Raw genomic sequence first — 19,278 nt, forward strand, 5'->3', positions numbered from 1 at the left:
ACATGATTAGCCCATAAGTGCTACAGTAATCCACTTGTGCTAATGATGCGGTCAAAAACCTCAAAAAATTCATCCCGCGGTTTCCAAGTGAGTTTTGAAATTAATTTTTTAATTAATGTTCGAAAAGTTCTCCCAATATATGATCAAACTGTTGATTTGAAAAAAAAAATTCGCAAGGGTGGGCGTTTGGAAGTACTGGCGGTACGCGTCCCGTCAGAATCTAGAACAGTGCAGGGCTGCCCTTTCAGGCTTTCACTGGATTTACGCCGCAAAATTTTTTTCTATGAAATTTTGCTAATTTGAAGTATTAAATAAAATTTATTTACAAAACTTTTTACACGAATAGGTTGTAAATCGCGAGATAAATCTAATGATGCTAATTAATTTATGATTAATCCATAATTAGTGGATGAGTACTATAGCATCATTTTTGCAAATCATGGATTAAGTAGGCTCATTATATTCGTCTCGCGATTTACAGTCCATCCATACAAAAAAATTTATAAATAGATTTCATTTAATATTCTATATATGTGTCAAAACATTTAATATGATGTTTTGTTTTGCGTTTACGAATTTACCTGTAAAATCTGGCCTTACCGCACGCAGACGCTGCCCGATCGAGAATCCATCGCCCAGACACGAACACGAGCAGCTCGCTCGCCATGTGATCCGCTACCGCTGTGACCAACTGGAATTCGAGGCGCGGCGCGGTGTTCTGACCCGACGGGTTTACCGCGGCGCGCGCAGTGTTGACCCCGATTATGACTGTGGATGCGGTAACTTACATCATTTTTTTTGAGAGAGAACTTACACCATGTTTGGTTACCATGACTTATTTCAAGTTGTCTCCTTTAAATCGATTTACGTTTTATAAAATAAAAGTCCTATTTAGCCTATTTCCACCCGTACCCCCTATGCTAGGGGTACCAGACTAGCATTAATATAGGTACAATAATTTTTATTTCACAACATTAAAGTTTTTTTTATCACTACAACTAAACAGAAGGTGACTTAAATAAATCACCAATACTCTAAGTCAGGAGTAAGTTATGGGCTGTGTTTAGTTCCTTTGAAATTTACTGCAGCGCCAGGGAAAAAACATTGTAGCGCAATGTAGCATTTTTCGTTTATTTGTGGTAGATATTGTCCTACCATGACCTAACTAGGCTTAAAAGATTCGTTTCGCAACGTACATCAAAACTATGCATTTAATTTTTTTATTTACCTACATTTAGTACTCCATGCATGGATCATTTGCTACATTTAATATTTCGATGTGATGGAGATGTGATGGAGATGTGATGAAAATGATGTTTTTTGGAGGTTTTTGGTGGATCTAAAGGGGCCATGGTAATCAAACATGACCTTACTCAGATTGTGCACGCGATCCGTGGCGGGCTTGGCCTCAACTCACCCACATCCACAGCTGGTGCTAGAATTGTTAAAAGAATGGAGGTGCGTGGCTGCGTGTCAGTAATTTATTTTGTTTGCAAGCCAGACGCGTAGTGCCCGGCAGTGGCCCTGTTTGGTTCCTGTACCAGGGAAAATTAGGAAATTTTGATCGCTAATTACGGTATCAAACAAAACCAGTTTATAAAACCAACTCCAAAACCCCGTGTTAGAAACCCTGATGAATCTAATGGGACCTTTGACTTTGTAATTTGAGAATGATTACTTTAGCATTACTGTAGCCAATTATTATTAATTACCGTCATTAGATTTATCGCGAAAAATTACGTCCATCCTTAAAAATATTTTATAAATAGATTTTATTTAATACTCTATGCATTTGAAATTCTTCGAACCAAACTCGACCAGTAACTGTCTTTGACAGCAGGCCATTCAGGGCCAGTGACACGGAACGCAGTGCCAAGTCCTTTCAGCAGCAGGCCCTGGACGGACAGTAGAGCAACCACCACCGGCAGTCAATGTTGCCTCTGCCACTCTCATCAGTCACTGCGTTCGGCAGGCTGGAGCTGGAAAATGAAACTGGAATGCTATGAGAGGAAAACACTGTTACCTGGCTGGTGGCTGGAGGTTGGAGCTGGAGCGACGTGAGAGGGAAATACTGTAGCGCTGGAGCCACCAGCCGAATGCAGTGAGTAAGACCGACTCCAACAACAACATTTTTTAAGGCAAATTGTGGTTTGCCCCGTGTGTACAGCGATTTGTGTTTCGTTCCCATTCCACCGGCTCCAACAGCCAACAAGCAATCGCATTTCTCTCTTCCGCCCCCCATCTCCTTTGAGCCTCGCGCTCGCACCGCCTCCTCCGGGCACAGCCAGCGGCGAGCGGCAGCACGGCGGCCTGCTCCCTCTGCCAGCAACTCGGAGCAGCACCCGGGGTCCGGGCCCCACAAGCACCAGCGCGAGGGCCAGAGCGACGTGGACCACCGGGAGGAGGAGGACGACGACGACGAGGAGCCGGTGTCCGATTCCAGCCCGGAGGAGTAGCTAGCGCGCGGGACAGGCGGCGCGGGCTGCTTCTCCCTCCGCCGGTGCTGCCCCGCGCCGCCGCAGGAGCTCCGCCCGCCTTCGGATCGACGCGCCGCCACCCCGCCTCTGCTCCTCCGTCGGCCTGGAGAGGAGCCCCCGGCCAGCGCGCGGGAAGCTCGATCCGCCGGCCAGCGCGCGGGAGAGGCGGCCCGGGCTTGAAAGGATCTTAAGATGTCTAAAGGGGGGTGAATAGGCAATCTGCAATTTAAAACACTTAACAAAAGTGGTCAGACACAGACTATCCCGGATACTCCGGGTTTGGTGGTCCGGAGTATCCGGAGCTATATCCGGAGTCTCCGGGTTTGAACAACCTGAAACGAAACTGCAAGTATCTCTGTAAGAAAAGTAGATCGAGCTAGATAATGAGTACCAGGGGTTCCTTAAGGTTGATATCCAACAAATGAAGTTCACTAGAAACTCGTGAGTGAGTAGATCGAGCTCAAACCCTAGAAAAGAATTCTCACAAGCAAATGACAACGAAATCAAGTAAACTAAGACAAGGAGACAAGGATTTATTTCCCGAAGTTCACACCTGAAGGTGCTACGTCTCCGTTGAGGAAAGATTCAAGAGACGGTGCTCAAGAACCCCTATGCTCCTCTCCCAAGGGCGAGATCACCTCTCAAGCCCAAGGTTACTTACTATGGATTCCTCGGCGAGGAATGCAGATTACAAACTTCTTGTGCAGCTCACAATCTTGGTTGAGCAATCACAAGCACGCCTAGCCGTCTAGGAGCACAAGGATCCAAGAGTAACAAACTTGAATCCGCGGGCTTGACCAAAACCAAGTGCTCAAGAGATGGAAATAAGGCTCACTAGCACTAATCCTTGCTCTTACTTGCTTCTCACTCAAATCCCTCAAGGGAATCACTCAAGAATGGATAAGGGAGAGTGAAGGAGCTCTTTTTTGCTTAAGTTTGAGTTTTGTTCGTCCAAAATGGCAAGAGAGAGGGCTGAAGGGGTATAGAGGGGGTATTTATAGTCTTCAGCCCAAAAATAGCCGTTGGGCGAAAGGGTACCCAGAGATTCCGAGTATATGCCCGGAGACTCCGGGCAACCCTGATTTTTCAGCCCGGAAACTGCACCCGGACACTCCGAGCAATGGGTCCGGAGTATCCGGCCCTATACTCGGAGTATCCGGGTAAGACAGGGATAAACTTTCAGTTTATGGTTCTTTTGATTTGTTTTGTGGCTCACAAAAGTTTGTATAGGTTCTCTTGAGCACAAGATCTAAATCGAAACCCTTGAACCAAGTCCCTCTTGATAGTACGGCGTTCCTATACTCAAATTTCAAATTCAAAAACTAATTTCTTGAGTAAACTTGAACTCCGCTTTTTCATTTCCTTTTTGAGGGTCGTATATCGTCACTTGATTCACCTATATATGTTCACCACCTGCACACATGCTCAATTACACGATTAAATGCACATGTGTTTTGTCATTAACCACCAAAAACCCACTTAGGGGCCTAGATCACTTTCAGGGCTGCTCCTCCCTTCGCCGGCGTGGAGGCCGGGTACGCCGCGCCGCTTCGGCCACTCCCCGCCCGGTGTACCGGCGTCCGGCTCCCTTCAGGCTGCCAGTCCCCGTTCCGGCCGCTCCCCGCCCTCGCTCGGCGTTCGGCTCCGGCGCCCGCGTCCTGGTATCCGGCCCCCGCCCCGCGTCCGGCTCCCGCCGAGCCAGGCTGCCACCGATGGCAGCGCTTCTCGTCTCTGATGGCCCCGCGTCGCGCCACCTGGGTGCGGCCGTGCGTGAGCTCTGCGGCGCAGGCAAATGCGTCGGAGCAGAGATGGAGCGTATTTTTCCATCGCCTCTCTCTTTTGATGCATTTTGCGTCTCTCGTTTGCCTATGTTGTTGGAGATGGATGCTTGCGCTACAGTAGCCGATTGGAAAGACAAAAAGTGTTTGCTTGCCCTTGTTGGACTCAGTCTAACAAATATTTTTTTTTGCCTTTGTTTAGTTGCATCCAAAATTCCAAAACTTTATAAGATTTCCATCACATCGAATCTTTACATCGAATCTTTGAACGCATGCATGAAATATTAAATGTAGCTAAACAAAATAATTAATTACATAGTTTGTCTGTAATTTGCGAGACAAATCTTTTGAGCCTAGTTAACCTATGATCGGATAATAATTACCAAATACAAACAAAAGTGCTACAGTGTCAAAATTATAAAAGTTTTTGCAACTAAACAAGGACTTATTACCGGCAGTTCAGTCATCAATCAACACCATTCACCATTCATCGTTCACTCCTTCCCCAATCTCTAGCCTCTCGTCGTATCGTTCGTAACCATCATCATTCACCAGAGAGTTCTGTTTAATTCAAAAAAAAATCAGAGGTACAAACATTTGATCACTAATTAGGAGTATTAAATATAGATAACTGACAAAATTCATTCCATAACCTCGGTGAAATCGCGAGATGAATCTAATGAACATAATTATGCAATGACTAGACAATGTCATCTGAAATTTGCCTACAATATTTTGGGAACTAAACGCGATTGCCATGGTCATGGTCCCTCCTGCACCGGAGACCACCCGACTGAAACGTCTTCCGTTTTGCAGTTGATGGGAGCCGTGAGCGACCCAAGAGCAGCCGTTCCTTCCTGCTGCTCGGCTGCGTGCCGTGCTGCCCTGAAATCCTGAAACGGGCGGGGGAACGCGGCCGTAGACCCGTGGCAGTTGTCGTACTTTGCCGCTGCCCCGGTGCTCCCTTCTCCCTCCAAGCACACGTTGGTTGCATCTTTCTTTGGGCCTTCACTGTTTCGTCCGTCCCAGCTGCAACCATCGGGCAGCGCCTGCTCAGCAGTAAACGCACCCTTCCCGCAGCGCTTCCACGTGCCCGGGGTCACGCTCCCGCGCGCGCGCGCACGCCGGTCCTCCTCCTCCCCTCGGCGGTCGCCACTCGCCTCGCCTCGCCGCGCTCGCCCACCATTTTCTTTTACCTCACCACGCCACGCCCCACGCCACCTCGCTCCAGGCGCCTGCGCGCTCCGCTCCCGCCCATAGTTTTTTTCGCCCCTCCTCTAGTCTCTGGTTTCTGCTCTCCCGCTCGCGGCGTCGTGGGTGGCGAGGGCAATGCCGGCGCCGGCGGTGGAGTAGGGGCGCTGCCGGAGAGGGATGGGGTGCCGGAGCTCGCGGCTGGACGCGGCCGAGGTGTCCCCGGCGGCCGCGCACTGCCGGGAGCGCCGGGACCTGCTGCGCGCCGCGGCGGACCACCGCGCGCGCCTCGCGGCCGCGCACGCCGCCTACTTTTGCGCGCTCCCGCGCGTCGCCGACGCGCTCGCGCGGTTCGCGAGCCACCACCACGCCGCCACGCCGCCGGGGTCGCCCGTGCTCACGCTGCCGCCGCCATCGGACCGCGGCGGCCACGACGACGACCAGCCCAAGAAGCAGCGGAGCGCCTCCGCGTCCGGCTCCGCCACCCCGCACACCTGCTCCGGCCACTCCCACATCCACTTCCACTCCGACGACACCTCGGACTCCAATCCCGACGCGGCCTCCCCGGACCCCTGCGCCGCCCCCGGGGGCTGCGGCGGCGGCGGCGCCGGACACGGCGAGATCCCGCAGCCGGCGCCTGTCATTCGCCCTGGCGCTCCCCTGCCGGGCCACGGCGAGGGCGAGCCCCAAGAACGCCAAATCCATCAGCCAGGACCGGCCGTGCCGGAGATGCCGTGGGAGTATGCTTCCTACAACCCTTACCCTTCGTTCCCAAACTCCGCGTTCCAAAATGCCACATTTCCGGGCTACTACTACATGAAGGCCAGCTCGACGCCGGCGAACACGGTGTACCAAGAACCGTACGGCTACGGTAACTTCGCCGCCAGTTCATCCTACATGGCGTACAACTACGAGTACAACAACCCCATGTACGGCGTCCCATTGCCGCCGGAGGGGGGTCGGCCGGTGGAGGATCGTGGCAGGGAGCCGGAGCCTCCGGCGCCACCGCCGCCGATGCCAATGCAGGAAACATCACCGTGGGACTTCTTTAACCCGTTCGATTCGTACGAGCAGGAGCTTCCGCAGTATAAGGCGAAAGGGTACGACTCCAATGGGTCGTTCACGAGCAGCCCCAACTCGAGCGAGGTGAGGGCAAGGGAGGGGATCCCGGAGCTCGAGGAGGAGACGGAGATGGAGTCGATGAGGGAGTCTGTGAAGGCGAGGAAGGCGGTAGAGAGCACAGCGTCCAACCGGATTGACAATGTGGATGTCAGTGCCAAGGTGAAGGTGTCCATGGAGCACAAGGAGGTTGAGATTGAGAGTGTGAATAGTGCTTCTGTACTTGAGTCAGGGGAGGAGAGTGTGTGCAGTTGTGATTGTGACCATGCCAATGCTAGAACAGGAGGGCCCGTGCCACCAGGTGCTGATCAAGGGAAGGTGAAGAAGCTGAGCTCGGAGGATCACTCATCCATAGTAGTCGGTGAGGATGTACGGCCACCGGACAACATTGGGACAAGAGATGTTGCTGAGGTTGTTCAGGAGATAAAGGAACAGTTCAACTCAGTGGCTGCCTGTGGAGAGGATGTGGCAAGGATCCTTGAGGTGGGGAGGATGCCGTATAGATCAAGGAATAAAGTCTTAAGATGTAAGTATCATCGTTTTTTTATTGACTATTGTGTGCTTGTTCAGTTGCCGTAAGACTGCTTCAAACTCAAATCAACTTTGTTTGTATCAGTAAATTACTAAACCAATTGCAAGAATGATATTTGACTATTTGAAAGGTACTGTGTACCTGGTTTCTTATTGTTATACCAATCTCCGGGCATGAATTCGTCTCCAACCTTCTGTTTTCCATAGATAGTTGTGACTCGGTTAAATAATTTGTTCCTTACTCTTGGTGCAGTGATATTTTCAAGGATGATGGGGACTTTTGCCTTGCTGTTTTCTCCCTTATCAGAGCCACCAGTGAAGAACTTGGAACAATCAGCAATGAATTCATCCAAAAGGAGTCAAAATTCGAGTAAAAGATTCGACTTCTCCAGCGATGTTGAACTTAACACTCTTTCCGCAACAATGGATAGGTTGTACGTGTGGGAGAAAAGACTTCATAAGGAAATTATGGTACGTTATTTCAATCATATGAACTGTGAGGCTCAATTTCTTTTGCAGTTTACATTATGGTATTTTTGGTAAAAGGAAACATAACCGTAATGTTGATTTGATAATTGACAGTGAGCCTTATGATATCCATACTTTTGCATAATTTTCAAGACATCAGAACTTTATGTTTGGGAATGCTTTAACTGACTGGATCAGTTAAAGAAAGGTCTCATTCAGATTAGTTTTCTTGTCAACTTTAGAATGACGCTTATATTCTTATTATTAACATTTTAAAAAAAAAATTATGCTAGGAGGAAGAGAGATTGAGGATTACATATGACAAAGAATGGAAGCGCTTGAAAGAGTTGGATGCTACTGGCGCAGAGCCATATAAGATTGATACAACACGGGCCTCAATTAGGACACTGCTCACCAGAATCAACATTTCCATTAGATCAGCTAAAGTTATTTCCAGGAGGATTCACATACTACGAGATGATGAGTTGCATCCACACCTTGTCACACTTATCCAAGGGTATGCCAAATGTAGCCCTACTGCTACTCTGTCATTCACTTGTGTTGATCTCAAAGGGTTCAATCTGCAAACGATCAGTCTTGAAAGTCATTTTGCCTGTTTGTATTTGTTATCTACTTTGGTAGTTCAATAGAGTTCTGTTTCATCTTACAAAGTGTGTATGGGTTTCATACCGGTATAATCAATTATTCTTATGGAATATATTTCTTAGAATGGCTAATTATAGAATTACTGAATTAGCTGTTCTTATTTGCGTCTTTCAGAAATCATGCAGTGATTTCAGTTAAAAATTTTAATCGATTTTAAAGGACATGTAACAAAAGATGCACTTCTTTGATGAACAATCACTAAAAATATGCCTTACTGACACAACATCTAAGTTCAGCTAGTTTTAGTAGTAGTGTTTACAATAGTTCTTTTTTTTTACTTGTAACATAATATAGTTGTGATTCTGGTGTAGGCTTGTTAGGATGTGGAAGTTTATTCTTGAGTGCCATCGGAAGCAATTTCATACCATACTTGAAACTAAATCTCATATCCTCATCCCTAAGAATGGACCCGAAAGAAGCTCATCCAAGGTTACACTAGAACTAGAAATGGAGCTTTTGAACTGGTGTTCCTGTTTCAGGAATTGGATCCTATCCCAAAAAGCTTATATCGAAACCCTCAATGGCTGGCTTGTGAAATGGCTCCCTCAGGAAAAGGAAGAAACTCCGGATGGCATCGCACCGTTCTCTCCTGGTAGGCTTGGAGCACCTGCTGTGTTCATCACAGCTAATGATTGGTGCCAAGCCATGAAAAGGATACCAGAAGGTAGCGTCATAGATACAATGGAGGCTTTTGCAGTTAATGTGCATGTATTGTGGGAACGGCAGGATGAAGAGCAGCAACAGAAGTTAAAAGCCGATTATCTGTCTAGAGATTTCGCAAAGCGGCTGAAATCTCTTCAGAAGGAACATGGCTTGCAAGGACAATTTGAAGCAGATAAGATAGTGTTGCCCATTGCCGACAATGGTAGGGCGGTTGATAACCGCATGGTTGCATTGGATACATTGCATAAAAGGTTGGACGAGCAAAGAGCTAGACATGAGGAAACTGTGAAACAAACCCGAGAGGCAAGTGCAGCCGATCTGAAATCAGGCCTGGCTCCAATATTTGAAGCACTGGAATCTTTCACTCAGGAAACACTGAGAAGTTATGAAAATGTCAGGATTACAGTTGGAAGTGATTGAGCTTGATTCAAATTTTCTTTTGGCAGCTCCTGATACCTAAAGCACACAATAATCGCTGGAGCAGTGGGTAATGTTTAATTCGTTCAATGAGCTATTAACAATCAGAAACTGCCTTCCATTTCCCAGCTATTCACAAGTACAACACCATTGTACTTGGGGTAATGTTGAATCCATCCAATGTACAAGAAAGGACGGCCTGTTATTTCCTGTATGATTGTGCGCGAAGCAAGCAACGTTGCGGGCAGATGCTTTGGGATGATTCTGATTTCTGAGGTAGCAAATTCAGGTGGAGCTTCCTTCAGTTCTTACTAGCCAGTAGCTGGAGCTACTCACAGGGAGCTGCCAAGTACTCTAGAGCTCCGTCGAGTTGGAGAGCCCTCAAAGGAGGGGAAGACAATTTTGTAGCCATTCTCATCTTGTGTACATATTAGCTAAGTTAGTGAATTCGCAGTCGCAGGCTAGCTCGTTGTTTAAGTAGATTTTATCTGTACATTGTAAAAGCTGTATTTATGCAATTATGCTCCATTGTTCGATGGTGTTAGTCTTCTGAAGAGCATACAGGAGCTAAATGCGACGGTCTCTGAAGTTGGTGAATATCGCTGTCATTAACTTTTCTCTCTCTCTTCTCTCTTTTTTTTTTTCTGAATGAAAAGCAGTAGCACTCTGCGCTCTTGTCTTCCTTTCAAACCGATTAACCCACAGGTGCTATCAAGTACCAACTCGTCCTTCATTTTGTTCTAATGAGGTCTCTAGCTTGCCATCAGTGAGCAAATCACAGCCTCCTCCGAACTGAAGATCCCGGCACTCGCGTAAAGCAGCAACGGCTCACATGTGATGTAGCTGCATCCGATCGAACGTGCAAACCCTCTTTATAAAAGCAACAGTCTTCAATTTCAATCAATGCGCAGCTTAGCTTTATCGGTTGCTTAGATGATCTGTACATCATGTACACACCGTGCACATTGATTCGAAGGATGCCAGATCGGATCTGATCCGGGGCAAGGTATCCAACGTAGCTTCTCTGAATACCACCACGTGAAGTATATATTGATGACAAATTGACAATAGAGTATTTCAGGCTGCAGTTTGGATTCCAGTAGTAGAACGTCAAAAGCAGCATCAGGCACCAAGCAGGTGATGCCAATCTCGAAGCCATGGAAGGTACGAAGCTCACGTGCAGAGAAGTGGGCCGCTCTGTGCTTATAGAAGACAAAAGAGAAAAAAAGGCTCTCAAACCAAACAGTATTCGGGGCAGCACGAGCACAACACTCCAGTCTCCAGCGTGTTTGTTTCAATTTTTTTTTCACGATCCAACTAACTAGGATTTTACTGATTTTTGGACGAGTCTTCCCAATACCTTCTTTTTACCTTCTAGGGGAGTCTCCTTTACACTCAGCACCCTTCTAAATTCTAGTCTGACTTAAATTAGATTGGATTTTCAGTTCACGCCAAACTGAACGGCCGCCAACAAGGTTTAGCACTTCAGCAGTAGGGACAAACATGTGGCCAACGTTAGAGGGATGGTGCACTAGGTAGTTATATGAACAGAAAATGGTACTCCTTCCATTCTAAAAAAAAAGTAAAGTTCATAGCCGGTCCTCAAACTTGTGGACCTGTGTCATTCCAGTCCTCAAACTCATAAAGTGTGTCATTTCGGTCCTTAAACTCTATTTGAGTATCATATTAATCTATATGGGTATAGTTCCACATGTCAGCTCTATCCTCATCTCCCACCTCTCTCATGGCCATGGCTAGCTAGTCGGCGTGCCGCTGTTCGTCCCGTGCAGCTAGGGGCAGCGGCGTGGCGGTGCTGTGCTGGAGCAGGAGGCGTGCGATGGTGTGGGTGTAGGTGAGCGCGCCGGTTACATGGCTGCACGCCGAGAAGGGTCCCAGCATGGGGTGGTTGGCGTACTCGGGCGACCCCAGCGCGGCGAGGTCGACGAGCCCGTCGGCGCCTCGGCCAGGCTCTGCCACCACGACAACAGATTGGAGTAATGCTCGTAGACCCCCACGAACACGACCCACCGCTCCTACGCGCCCAGCTGCGCGCGCGCCGTCGCACGCCCGCAGAGCCGGCGGCATTCCAACCCGATCGCCTCCTGCAGCTGCTTTGTCGCCGTCGTACGTGGTACGGTAACGGGACGTCTGGACTCCGCAGAAGAGCAGCGCGTCGTCAGGGCCGCTCACACGCACGCCCACGCGGCCGCGGCGAGTGCCTGTGTGGCAGTGCTGGTGGCTCGCCTGCGTGCCTACGCTGGCGCGGCAGTGACGCACGCGCAGTCACGAGGAAGAAGATGTTTTTCTTCAAAAGAACCCTTATAAAGTTATAAATATTTGCGTAATTTTTTGTGTCCGGATGATTTTGCATTTAACCTCCTACTAATTTTCTATTTTAAGCAATCATGTCTATTCTCGGTTCGCGGGTAGAGATCCATACCCGTTTGGATGAACATGAGACCTGAACAGAGTTTAAGAACCGGAATAACACACTTTTTGAGTTCGGGGACCAGGATGACACACCCCCACAAGTTCGAGGACCGGCCATGCACTTTACTTCTAAAAATAAGTATTCGTTTAGCATTCAAATTTTATCACACAAATAAGATTTTTTTGTAGCATCCAGTGAGATCTGTCTAATCAAAGCAATATTAAATGCTAAGTAAAAATTTATATAAAGAAGGGCTTGGAGCTGATTAAATGGTTAGTAGATACTCCTACTACTAGGGGCGGAGCTTCCCATACCGCAGAGTGGGGCAGCTGCCCCCAGCTACCGCGGGAACCCCTGAGCCCCTGGCAGCTACGGCCCCGGCTGCAGCTGAGCAGCTGTGCTGCCCTGCCCTGGCAGCGGCGCCGGGCCGCCGTACGGGCAGCGGGATGGCCGCGGCGTCAGCAGCCAGAAAGCAAGTGGCGCGCGCGCATGTGTTGGTTGGGCTTGGCGCTTGGGCCAAACATGAGCGTAGCTTGTCACATCAAATTTTTTCTCGATGTATGGAACATTAAATGTAGTTAAACAAAATAACTAATTACACAATTTAGCTGAAAATTGCGAGAAGAATCTTATGAGTCTAATTAATTCATAGTGGGATAATATTTACCAAATACAAACAAAATACTACAGTACCCCAGCCCAAAATTTTTCACCAAAACACCCCCTTACACGTCCCGCACGGCGCACTCTCAAAGCTTAGGCTAGCTCCAACGGAGCCCCCTATGCGTCCCCCCACCCCACGTAGGGGGAGGTTTGGGGGGAAATCCGATCCAATGGTTCCCCCCAAAGCTCCCCTATATACGGGGGGAGTTGAAACTCTCCCTATATGTAGGGTGAGTTCCAACTCCCCCTATATCTCTAATCACACAGTTTCTTCGCGATATTAATCCTGTTTAATCCCCGTAACATGATGATAATGCGTATTATGACAGTATAAATACTGTATGATTTTTTTAAACTCAAAAACGTTAAATAAATAGTTAGTTAATGAGTGATAGTATATAGGGGGAATAGATATGTGGAGAATGGTTGGAGAGAAGGAGTTATAGGGGGAGAAATCTTTTAGAGTGAGGTAGTAAAATATAGTAGAAAGTACATATAGGGGGAGTTGGATGGGGGAAATGGTTGGAGCAAGCCTTTTAGGGAGGGAGACCGCATCGCATACGGCTCCACGCAGCCGCTGCCACCCATCGCGGGCAAGGCTATTCATCGCGCGCGCTGCCAGGCGCGATTCCATCGCAGAAGCAGCTGCGCACGAGGTGGCCCGCCCGTTTCATTCTTTTATTTTTTTTCTTTGGAAGCCCAATTGGCAATTATCCTTCCCGGACGCGAGTCCACTGTCCACTGATGGTTTCGGCATATCCTTTTCGTTTCGTTTTATGAGCCCATTCTATCTTGTCGCTTAGTTTTAATTTAATTTTTTTTTATATTACACAGTACAACTCATACACTCACAACACACGCATAAATTTATACCCCTATGAACACACGTACGCAAACTCTACCCCTATGAGCATCTAAAAAGACTGAGCCGGCAAATCCTCGAGATTAACGAAGTCACCACATGCGCCTCGCTGTCGACGGGAACGTCACCTACCACTAAATGAACAACGCCATTAAATCCCATAATATTCGCTCCTATGAGGAGTCGAACCCAGGACCTCAGGTGCTACCGAGACTCTTGTAACCACTAGGCTACATGCCTTTCAATTTGATTGATTAGCTAGGCATGTTCAAACTGTAGAATCTAAAACAATTCATGAAATTTTTTTGAACATTAATTTTTATTTTGCAAACATGGAATTTTGTTTCGCTTAGTTCAAAACATTTCTCCTTGTTTCTTAAATTCACAACTTTTCCGATTGTTTTTTGAAAAACATTCCAAATAGTTTGGAACTTATAGAAATGTTCTAAACTTCTACAAAAGTTTAGAAAGAAGTTTCCCTTGTTTGAGACATTTACGTTTAATCCTTTTTTAAACAATTTGAATTGTTTGACAAACATTTTTTTGGAATTTTTTGGGTAATCATTTCTATGGACCACTGTGAATTTTTCTAAACGCTTCTGAATTCTCCATTTACTCGGAACACTTTGAATTGTTCACAAACAAATTTGAATTTTTTGGAACCTTTTTAAACAATTTGAATTGGTTGGCGAACATTTCTACAAAACTTTTTGAATTTGAATTGTTCCCAAACAAATTTGTTTAGGGAACATTTTTGTTTCCATTACAACACTTTGATTTCCATTATAAAACTTTTGAAAACGTCTTAATGTTCCGAACACTTTTGAAATATCCCGAAAATAAATCTAAATGTTTCAGAATAATTTGAAAGTTTTCCAGAACATTTTTTAAATGTTCACAAAACAAATATGAAAGTTCTCCAAAACATCCGAATGTTTGGATGTTTGGGAACAATATACTAAACAAGTTGGAATGTTTCGGAAGACATTTGAAAAAAATGTCTTAATATTCCGGAACACTTTTTGAAATGTTCCGAAAACAAATCTGAATGTTTCGGAACAATATGAATGTTTTCCGGAACACTTTTGAAATGTCCCGAAAACAAATTTGAATGTTTTGGAATAAATTGAAAGTTTCGGAACATTCCAAATTGTTCGAAGTTTTTAATAGTACAAATGTTTCTCTGAAGACGTTTAAACCTGTTCGCCTGTTCCTAGTTTACTTTTCCGATTTCACGTTCCTCTAATATGTTTTGATCGAATAAAACATGATTTCTGTTTCTATTGAATTCGATGTGGAATGGCTGAAACGATGAAACGGTGAAACATTTAGCTTGTGGAATTTGAATGGCTGAAACGAAACGTGAAATTGGGCATCAGGGGGGACGGCCCACTATAACCCACGTGGGACCTGGGCATCGGGACGACGCGCGGAACTCTCTGCGATTGATCCAGCGAATTTCGCTTGAAGCGATGAATAGAAACCCCCACCCATCGCGGCCGTCAGACAGACGGGGGGCGCGGTCGCGGGACAAAAAAGTGCCGGAAAGAAACCCTTCCCAAACCCCGCGCCCCGGCCTCAAAAACACCCAAAAAAACGCACGGCGCGCGGCACGGCAAGTCGCAACCATACCATCCGGCCACGGCGCACGCGACCGGCCACGCCCGCACGCGACCGGCCCAACACACGGCACGAGCCCGAGCCCGAGCCGCGCGCCGCGGCCGAGAGCCCGGAAACACCCACGCATCGCGGCATCGCGCTCCCGGACGCGGCCCCCTCGCCACGCCACGCCCCCCGCCCGCATCCTTGTCGACGACGCCGTCGCCGTCTTCCGTCTTCCCCCCCCCGCGTCTTTCCTTCCCCACGCAGCCGCGCGCGCGCCCGCTCCATACGGTAGTAGCTGGCTAGCTGGCCTAGCTTCTCCGCCACAGCTCCCGCGGCGCTGCAACCGCGGAGCCCACTGGGGGGCGGGACGAAAAGCCGAGCCACCAGCAGAGAGTGGAGGAGGGCGAGCGACCGAGCCGGCCCCTCCTCGCTCGCGCTCCCTCCGCCTCTGGATCTCGCATGCGCGGTGGCCGCCGCCGCGCGGGACGGGGGAGGGCGACGAGGGGTTAAGGGGGAGGTGGGCCCCTGCCCCTGAGTAGCGATGGGGGGAGCGCAGCTGGTGGGGAGGTGGGTGGAGTCGTACACGGGGATGTCGGCGGACAACATCAAGGGCCTGCTGCTCGCGCTCTCCTCCAGCCTCTTCATCGGCGCCAGCTTCATCGTCAAGAAGAAGGGGCTCAAGAAGGCCGGCGCGTCAGGCGTCCGAGCAGGTGAGGCTCCGTTCGGCACCTCTGGCTCTGCCTCTGCCTGGGACCAGGTCGCTTCCCTCCTGCGAACCAGTCCAGCAGGCCGCGAGTTCCCTGCTGTTTCGCTGCCGGCGTGCTTGGTTTGCTGCTTAATTAGATCCGTGAGCTGTGCGCGGGTTGGATCTCGGCTGCAGTGTCGGTGGGTCTCGGTGTCTTGTGGTAGTGGAGCGCGGTTAGGACTTGGAACGGTAAGCGCTGGGCACATTGGAGACCGGTTAGGTCGTGCGAAGCATGAATTGGGGTTTTATTTGGAGCTGGTCTGTTGAAATGTAGTTCAACCAGGAGTTGCTTACACTTGCGGTTGATCCTGGAAGATCACTAGCAGCATAGTTGATTGCTGGCACGGTGGCGGCGGGGTGATGCACTGGTCTAATGCTGCTGCCTTGCAATCCAAACTTCTAGGTCTCCCCCCGTTTGCAAATTTGAAATGTAGTTAGTGCATATGTATGGTTCGAACAAATTTACAAACATTACTAGAGTAGCAGAGAAAAAAAATGCATGCTGCTTATTGAAATGTTTCAGTGGCAATAGATATGTAAACATACTTTTTGTCAGATTATGCCACCGAAGAGTTAATACTTCCATTGATGCTCAGTGAACTACGTACAGTTGACCAGTGATCAACAATTGGTGTTATGCAACTTACGCCTAGCCTATTCTGCTTCTATCTTTCTAGATGAGTTCCAATATTCATGTTTTTCTATTGATTAGATTTACTTTGCCGATTTGCGACAGGTGTTGGTGGCTACTCGTACTTGCTTGAGCCACTATGGTGGGCGGGAATGATAACAAGTGTGTGTTTCCTTCTGGTGAAATATAGTTCTGATATTGTATCTTTGTTCCATTATGTGGTACCAATGATATACTGTACTCTATTTCAGTGATTGTTGGTGAGATCGCTAACTTTGCAGCCTACGCATTTGCTCCTGCTATCTTGGTCACTCCACTTGGTGCACTTAGCATAATTATTAGGTAAGGACTAAGCTTCGACGTGATCTCCAATTGGTACATTAACATATTCTTCCACTGCTTATATTTTCAGTAATTCTGATAGTTTTGGTGTGTCTCATACAGTGCTGTTCTTGCCCATATTATGTTGCGGGAGAAGCTTCACATATTTGGTATACTTGGATGTATTCTTTGTGTTGTGGGTTCGACAACTATTGTGCTTCATGCCCCTCCCGAGCGTCAAATCGAGTCTGTGGCAGAAGTGTGGGATCTTGCTACTGAATCAGGTACTCTGATTTTTTCGTGCATTTCTTAACTCATGAATCAGATCATACTATTTTATTAGGTGTTATGTCATTGTCATGAATATCAACGTAGTAATTTATCAGGTACTAAGGTTTAAATTTTGTCGTGCAGCATTTCTACTCTATGCAGCAATTGTGCTTGCAGCAGCTTTTGTACTCATATTCCGTTTTGCTCCTCAGTATGGTCAGACACACATCATGGTTTATATCGGCATCTGTTCTCTTGTGGGATCTTTATCAGTATGCACCTCACTGATTAACAGTTGTTTTCATGTGAATACGCGTAACTCTTCTCAAGAAGCTAGGATATAAATGTTTTCCATCTGTTCATTTTGGCTTGGTTTGGCAGGTCATGAGTGTCAAAGCTCTTGGGATAGCATTGAAGCTGACGTTTTCAGGGATGAACCAGCTAGTCTATCCACAAACATGGGTGTTCTTATTTGTTGTGGTCTCATGCATAGTAACACAGATGAACTATCTGAACAAGGTATGCTCAATACTGTTGTCATGTACAGTAACCTGGAGTCATATGAATTGAAAATTTGTCTTACGCTTAAGTGGACTAAAAAATATTTGCCTTGTGGATATTGTCTTCTGTTCTACATTATTTTCAACTTGCCAAAATTATATATTGCAGGCCCTTGACACATTCAACACTGCAGTTGTTTCGCCCATATATTACACGATGTTTACATCCTTGACCATTTTGGCTAGTGTTATAATGTTCAAGGTAACAGATTCTGACCTATATTTTTTGCATGATTTTAACCAATCTTTGACTTATGTCTTAAACAGTGACTTAGGCGTAGTAATTTGATTTACTACCTTGTTTTGCCTGAAATATAAAAAAGTACACTGGATAGCAGACTTTACATTGAATGGGTCAGGTGCTGAAATTACTAGCAGGCATTTTTTTTACATTGTTCGTTGATGGAATTATGGTATAACTACAAACATCCAATTAACTTAACTGATAGTTAATTTTTGTATTTTTTTCTCCTTATAAGTATGCGATCTTTTTGTAACACAAAAGGTACAAATCTCAATCCTTTTTTATGAGAGATTCAAATTTCTGTTTTGAACCATCCATCTTTCGGATGATCACTTAAATTTATTTGCTCCCCTTTTTGGTTGATGGCTTCAAGTTTTGCAGTTGCCCCACTTATCTTGCTGATTGAAATCCAATATTCCAAATTCCACTGGTTAAATGAGATTCGAACCTTCAGGGATCAATTTTTTGGGACATAGTTTCTCAAATTTGTTAAGGTTTCATCACAGTATTCACTATACGAAAGATGCTCAAAGAATCATAGTTGTCCAGTCTGAGGACCACTCTGCTGTAAACAGGACTAGGGGTTGTATTGGAAAGAATGAGTAAATAAATATCTAAAACTAATACTGGCAAACCTGCCAAATGGCAACACAATTTCGGTCAGGATGGTATGAAACATTCTGGAGAAAGCATAGTAGGAAAGACTGATAGCTAGGCTGGATTGCCAAAACGGGTGCACAGGGAACTCCCTGTTCTTGTGAATTTTGAAACTATTTATTAATGTCAGTTCTGATTGCATGCAGGACTGGGATCGTCAAAGTCCGACACAAATTGTCACGGAGATGTGTGGCTTTGTTACAATCCTTTCTGGGACTTCTCTTCTTCACAAGACAAAGGATATGGTGGATGGTATGTTGACATTCACTCTCCTTATGACATGTAATGGCTTCTATCCATATATGCTTATTGGTCCGCATCACAGGTCTCCCACCAAATTTACCCATCCGACTTCCTAAACATGCGGATGAGGATGGCTACGCCACTGAAGGAATTCCTCTAAGGTCTGCTGCTGATGGCCTCCCACTGAGGTCGCCAAGGGCCACAGATTCATTTCGGTCATCATGATGTCCTTCTGAGATTTGCAAGCGTGCTCAAATCATGATGCTTCAAGGATTATACTCAGCAACCATCGGTCTTAGACATAGGAAGGGAAGAATGCCCCTCCATTCATCACTCGACGGATACAGAAGATAGGTTTTGACTGTAGGAGATCAAAAGGTAACAGCTCGGTTCCCCCTCTGTAATTTCTGAGGCTTTGGTACAGAATTTTGAGGATTATATCAGGTATACTTCTCTGGGTAATAGCCAGGCTGGCCAAGAATCCTAGTTTTGGGTTATATGTAAATCGGGGTGGGGCGGTGGGCCATATAGGTCACTTTGTTGAACTGTTGTCTTGTTTCAACACGACTCTCGGAATACAGGAAGAGTGGAAGAAGCACACCATGGCCGTGTTTGGTTAAGGCTGAAAGCGAAATTTTTTTTTGGCCCTTTGACCACTAATTTAGAGTATTAAATGAAGTCTAATTACCAAACCACCTCCACAACCCCCGTGTAAATCGCGAAACGAATTTAATGA

At 46.9% G+C, this 19,278-nt stretch overlaps 2 protein-coding genes across 2 annotated transcripts; both read left to right on the top strand.

Moving 5' to 3' along the window:
* The first annotated feature begins 5,393 nt into the window (after nucleotides 1–5,393).
* On the top strand, nucleotides 5,394–9,840 carry LOC120665416 (protein ROLLING AND ERECT LEAF 2-like). The gene is made up of 4 exons (XM_039944980.1): nucleotides 5,394–7,091; nucleotides 7,350–7,567; nucleotides 7,858–8,081; nucleotides 8,542–9,840. The coding sequence occupies exons 1-4, from the start codon at nucleotides 5,627–5,629 to the stop codon at nucleotides 9,311–9,313; spliced, it is 2,679 nt and encodes an 892-aa protein (XP_039800914.1). The 5' UTR covers nucleotides 5,394–5,626; the 3' UTR covers nucleotides 9,314–9,840.
* Nucleotides 9,841–15,108: 5,268 nt separating this feature from the next.
* On the top strand, nucleotides 15,109–19,130 carry LOC120665417 (probable magnesium transporter NIPA4). Its single transcript, XM_039944981.1, has 9 exons — nucleotides 15,109–15,581; nucleotides 16,353–16,409; nucleotides 16,499–16,589; nucleotides 16,692–16,852; nucleotides 16,983–17,110; nucleotides 17,220–17,357; nucleotides 17,508–17,600; nucleotides 18,446–18,551; nucleotides 18,625–19,130. Exons 1-9 carry the CDS (start codon nucleotides 15,413–15,415, stop codon nucleotides 18,765–18,767), a joined length of 1,086 nt encoding a protein of 361 aa, XP_039800915.1. The 5' UTR covers nucleotides 15,109–15,412; the 3' UTR covers nucleotides 18,768–19,130.
* Nucleotides 19,131–19,278: the final 148 nt, after the last annotated feature.

The sequence above is a fragment of the Panicum virgatum genome, chromosome 3N (assembly GCF_016808335.1).
Source record: "Panicum virgatum strain AP13 chromosome 3N, P.virgatum_v5, whole genome shotgun sequence".
Classification (NCBI taxonomy): domain Eukaryota; kingdom Viridiplantae; phylum Streptophyta; class Magnoliopsida; order Poales; family Poaceae; genus Panicum; species Panicum virgatum.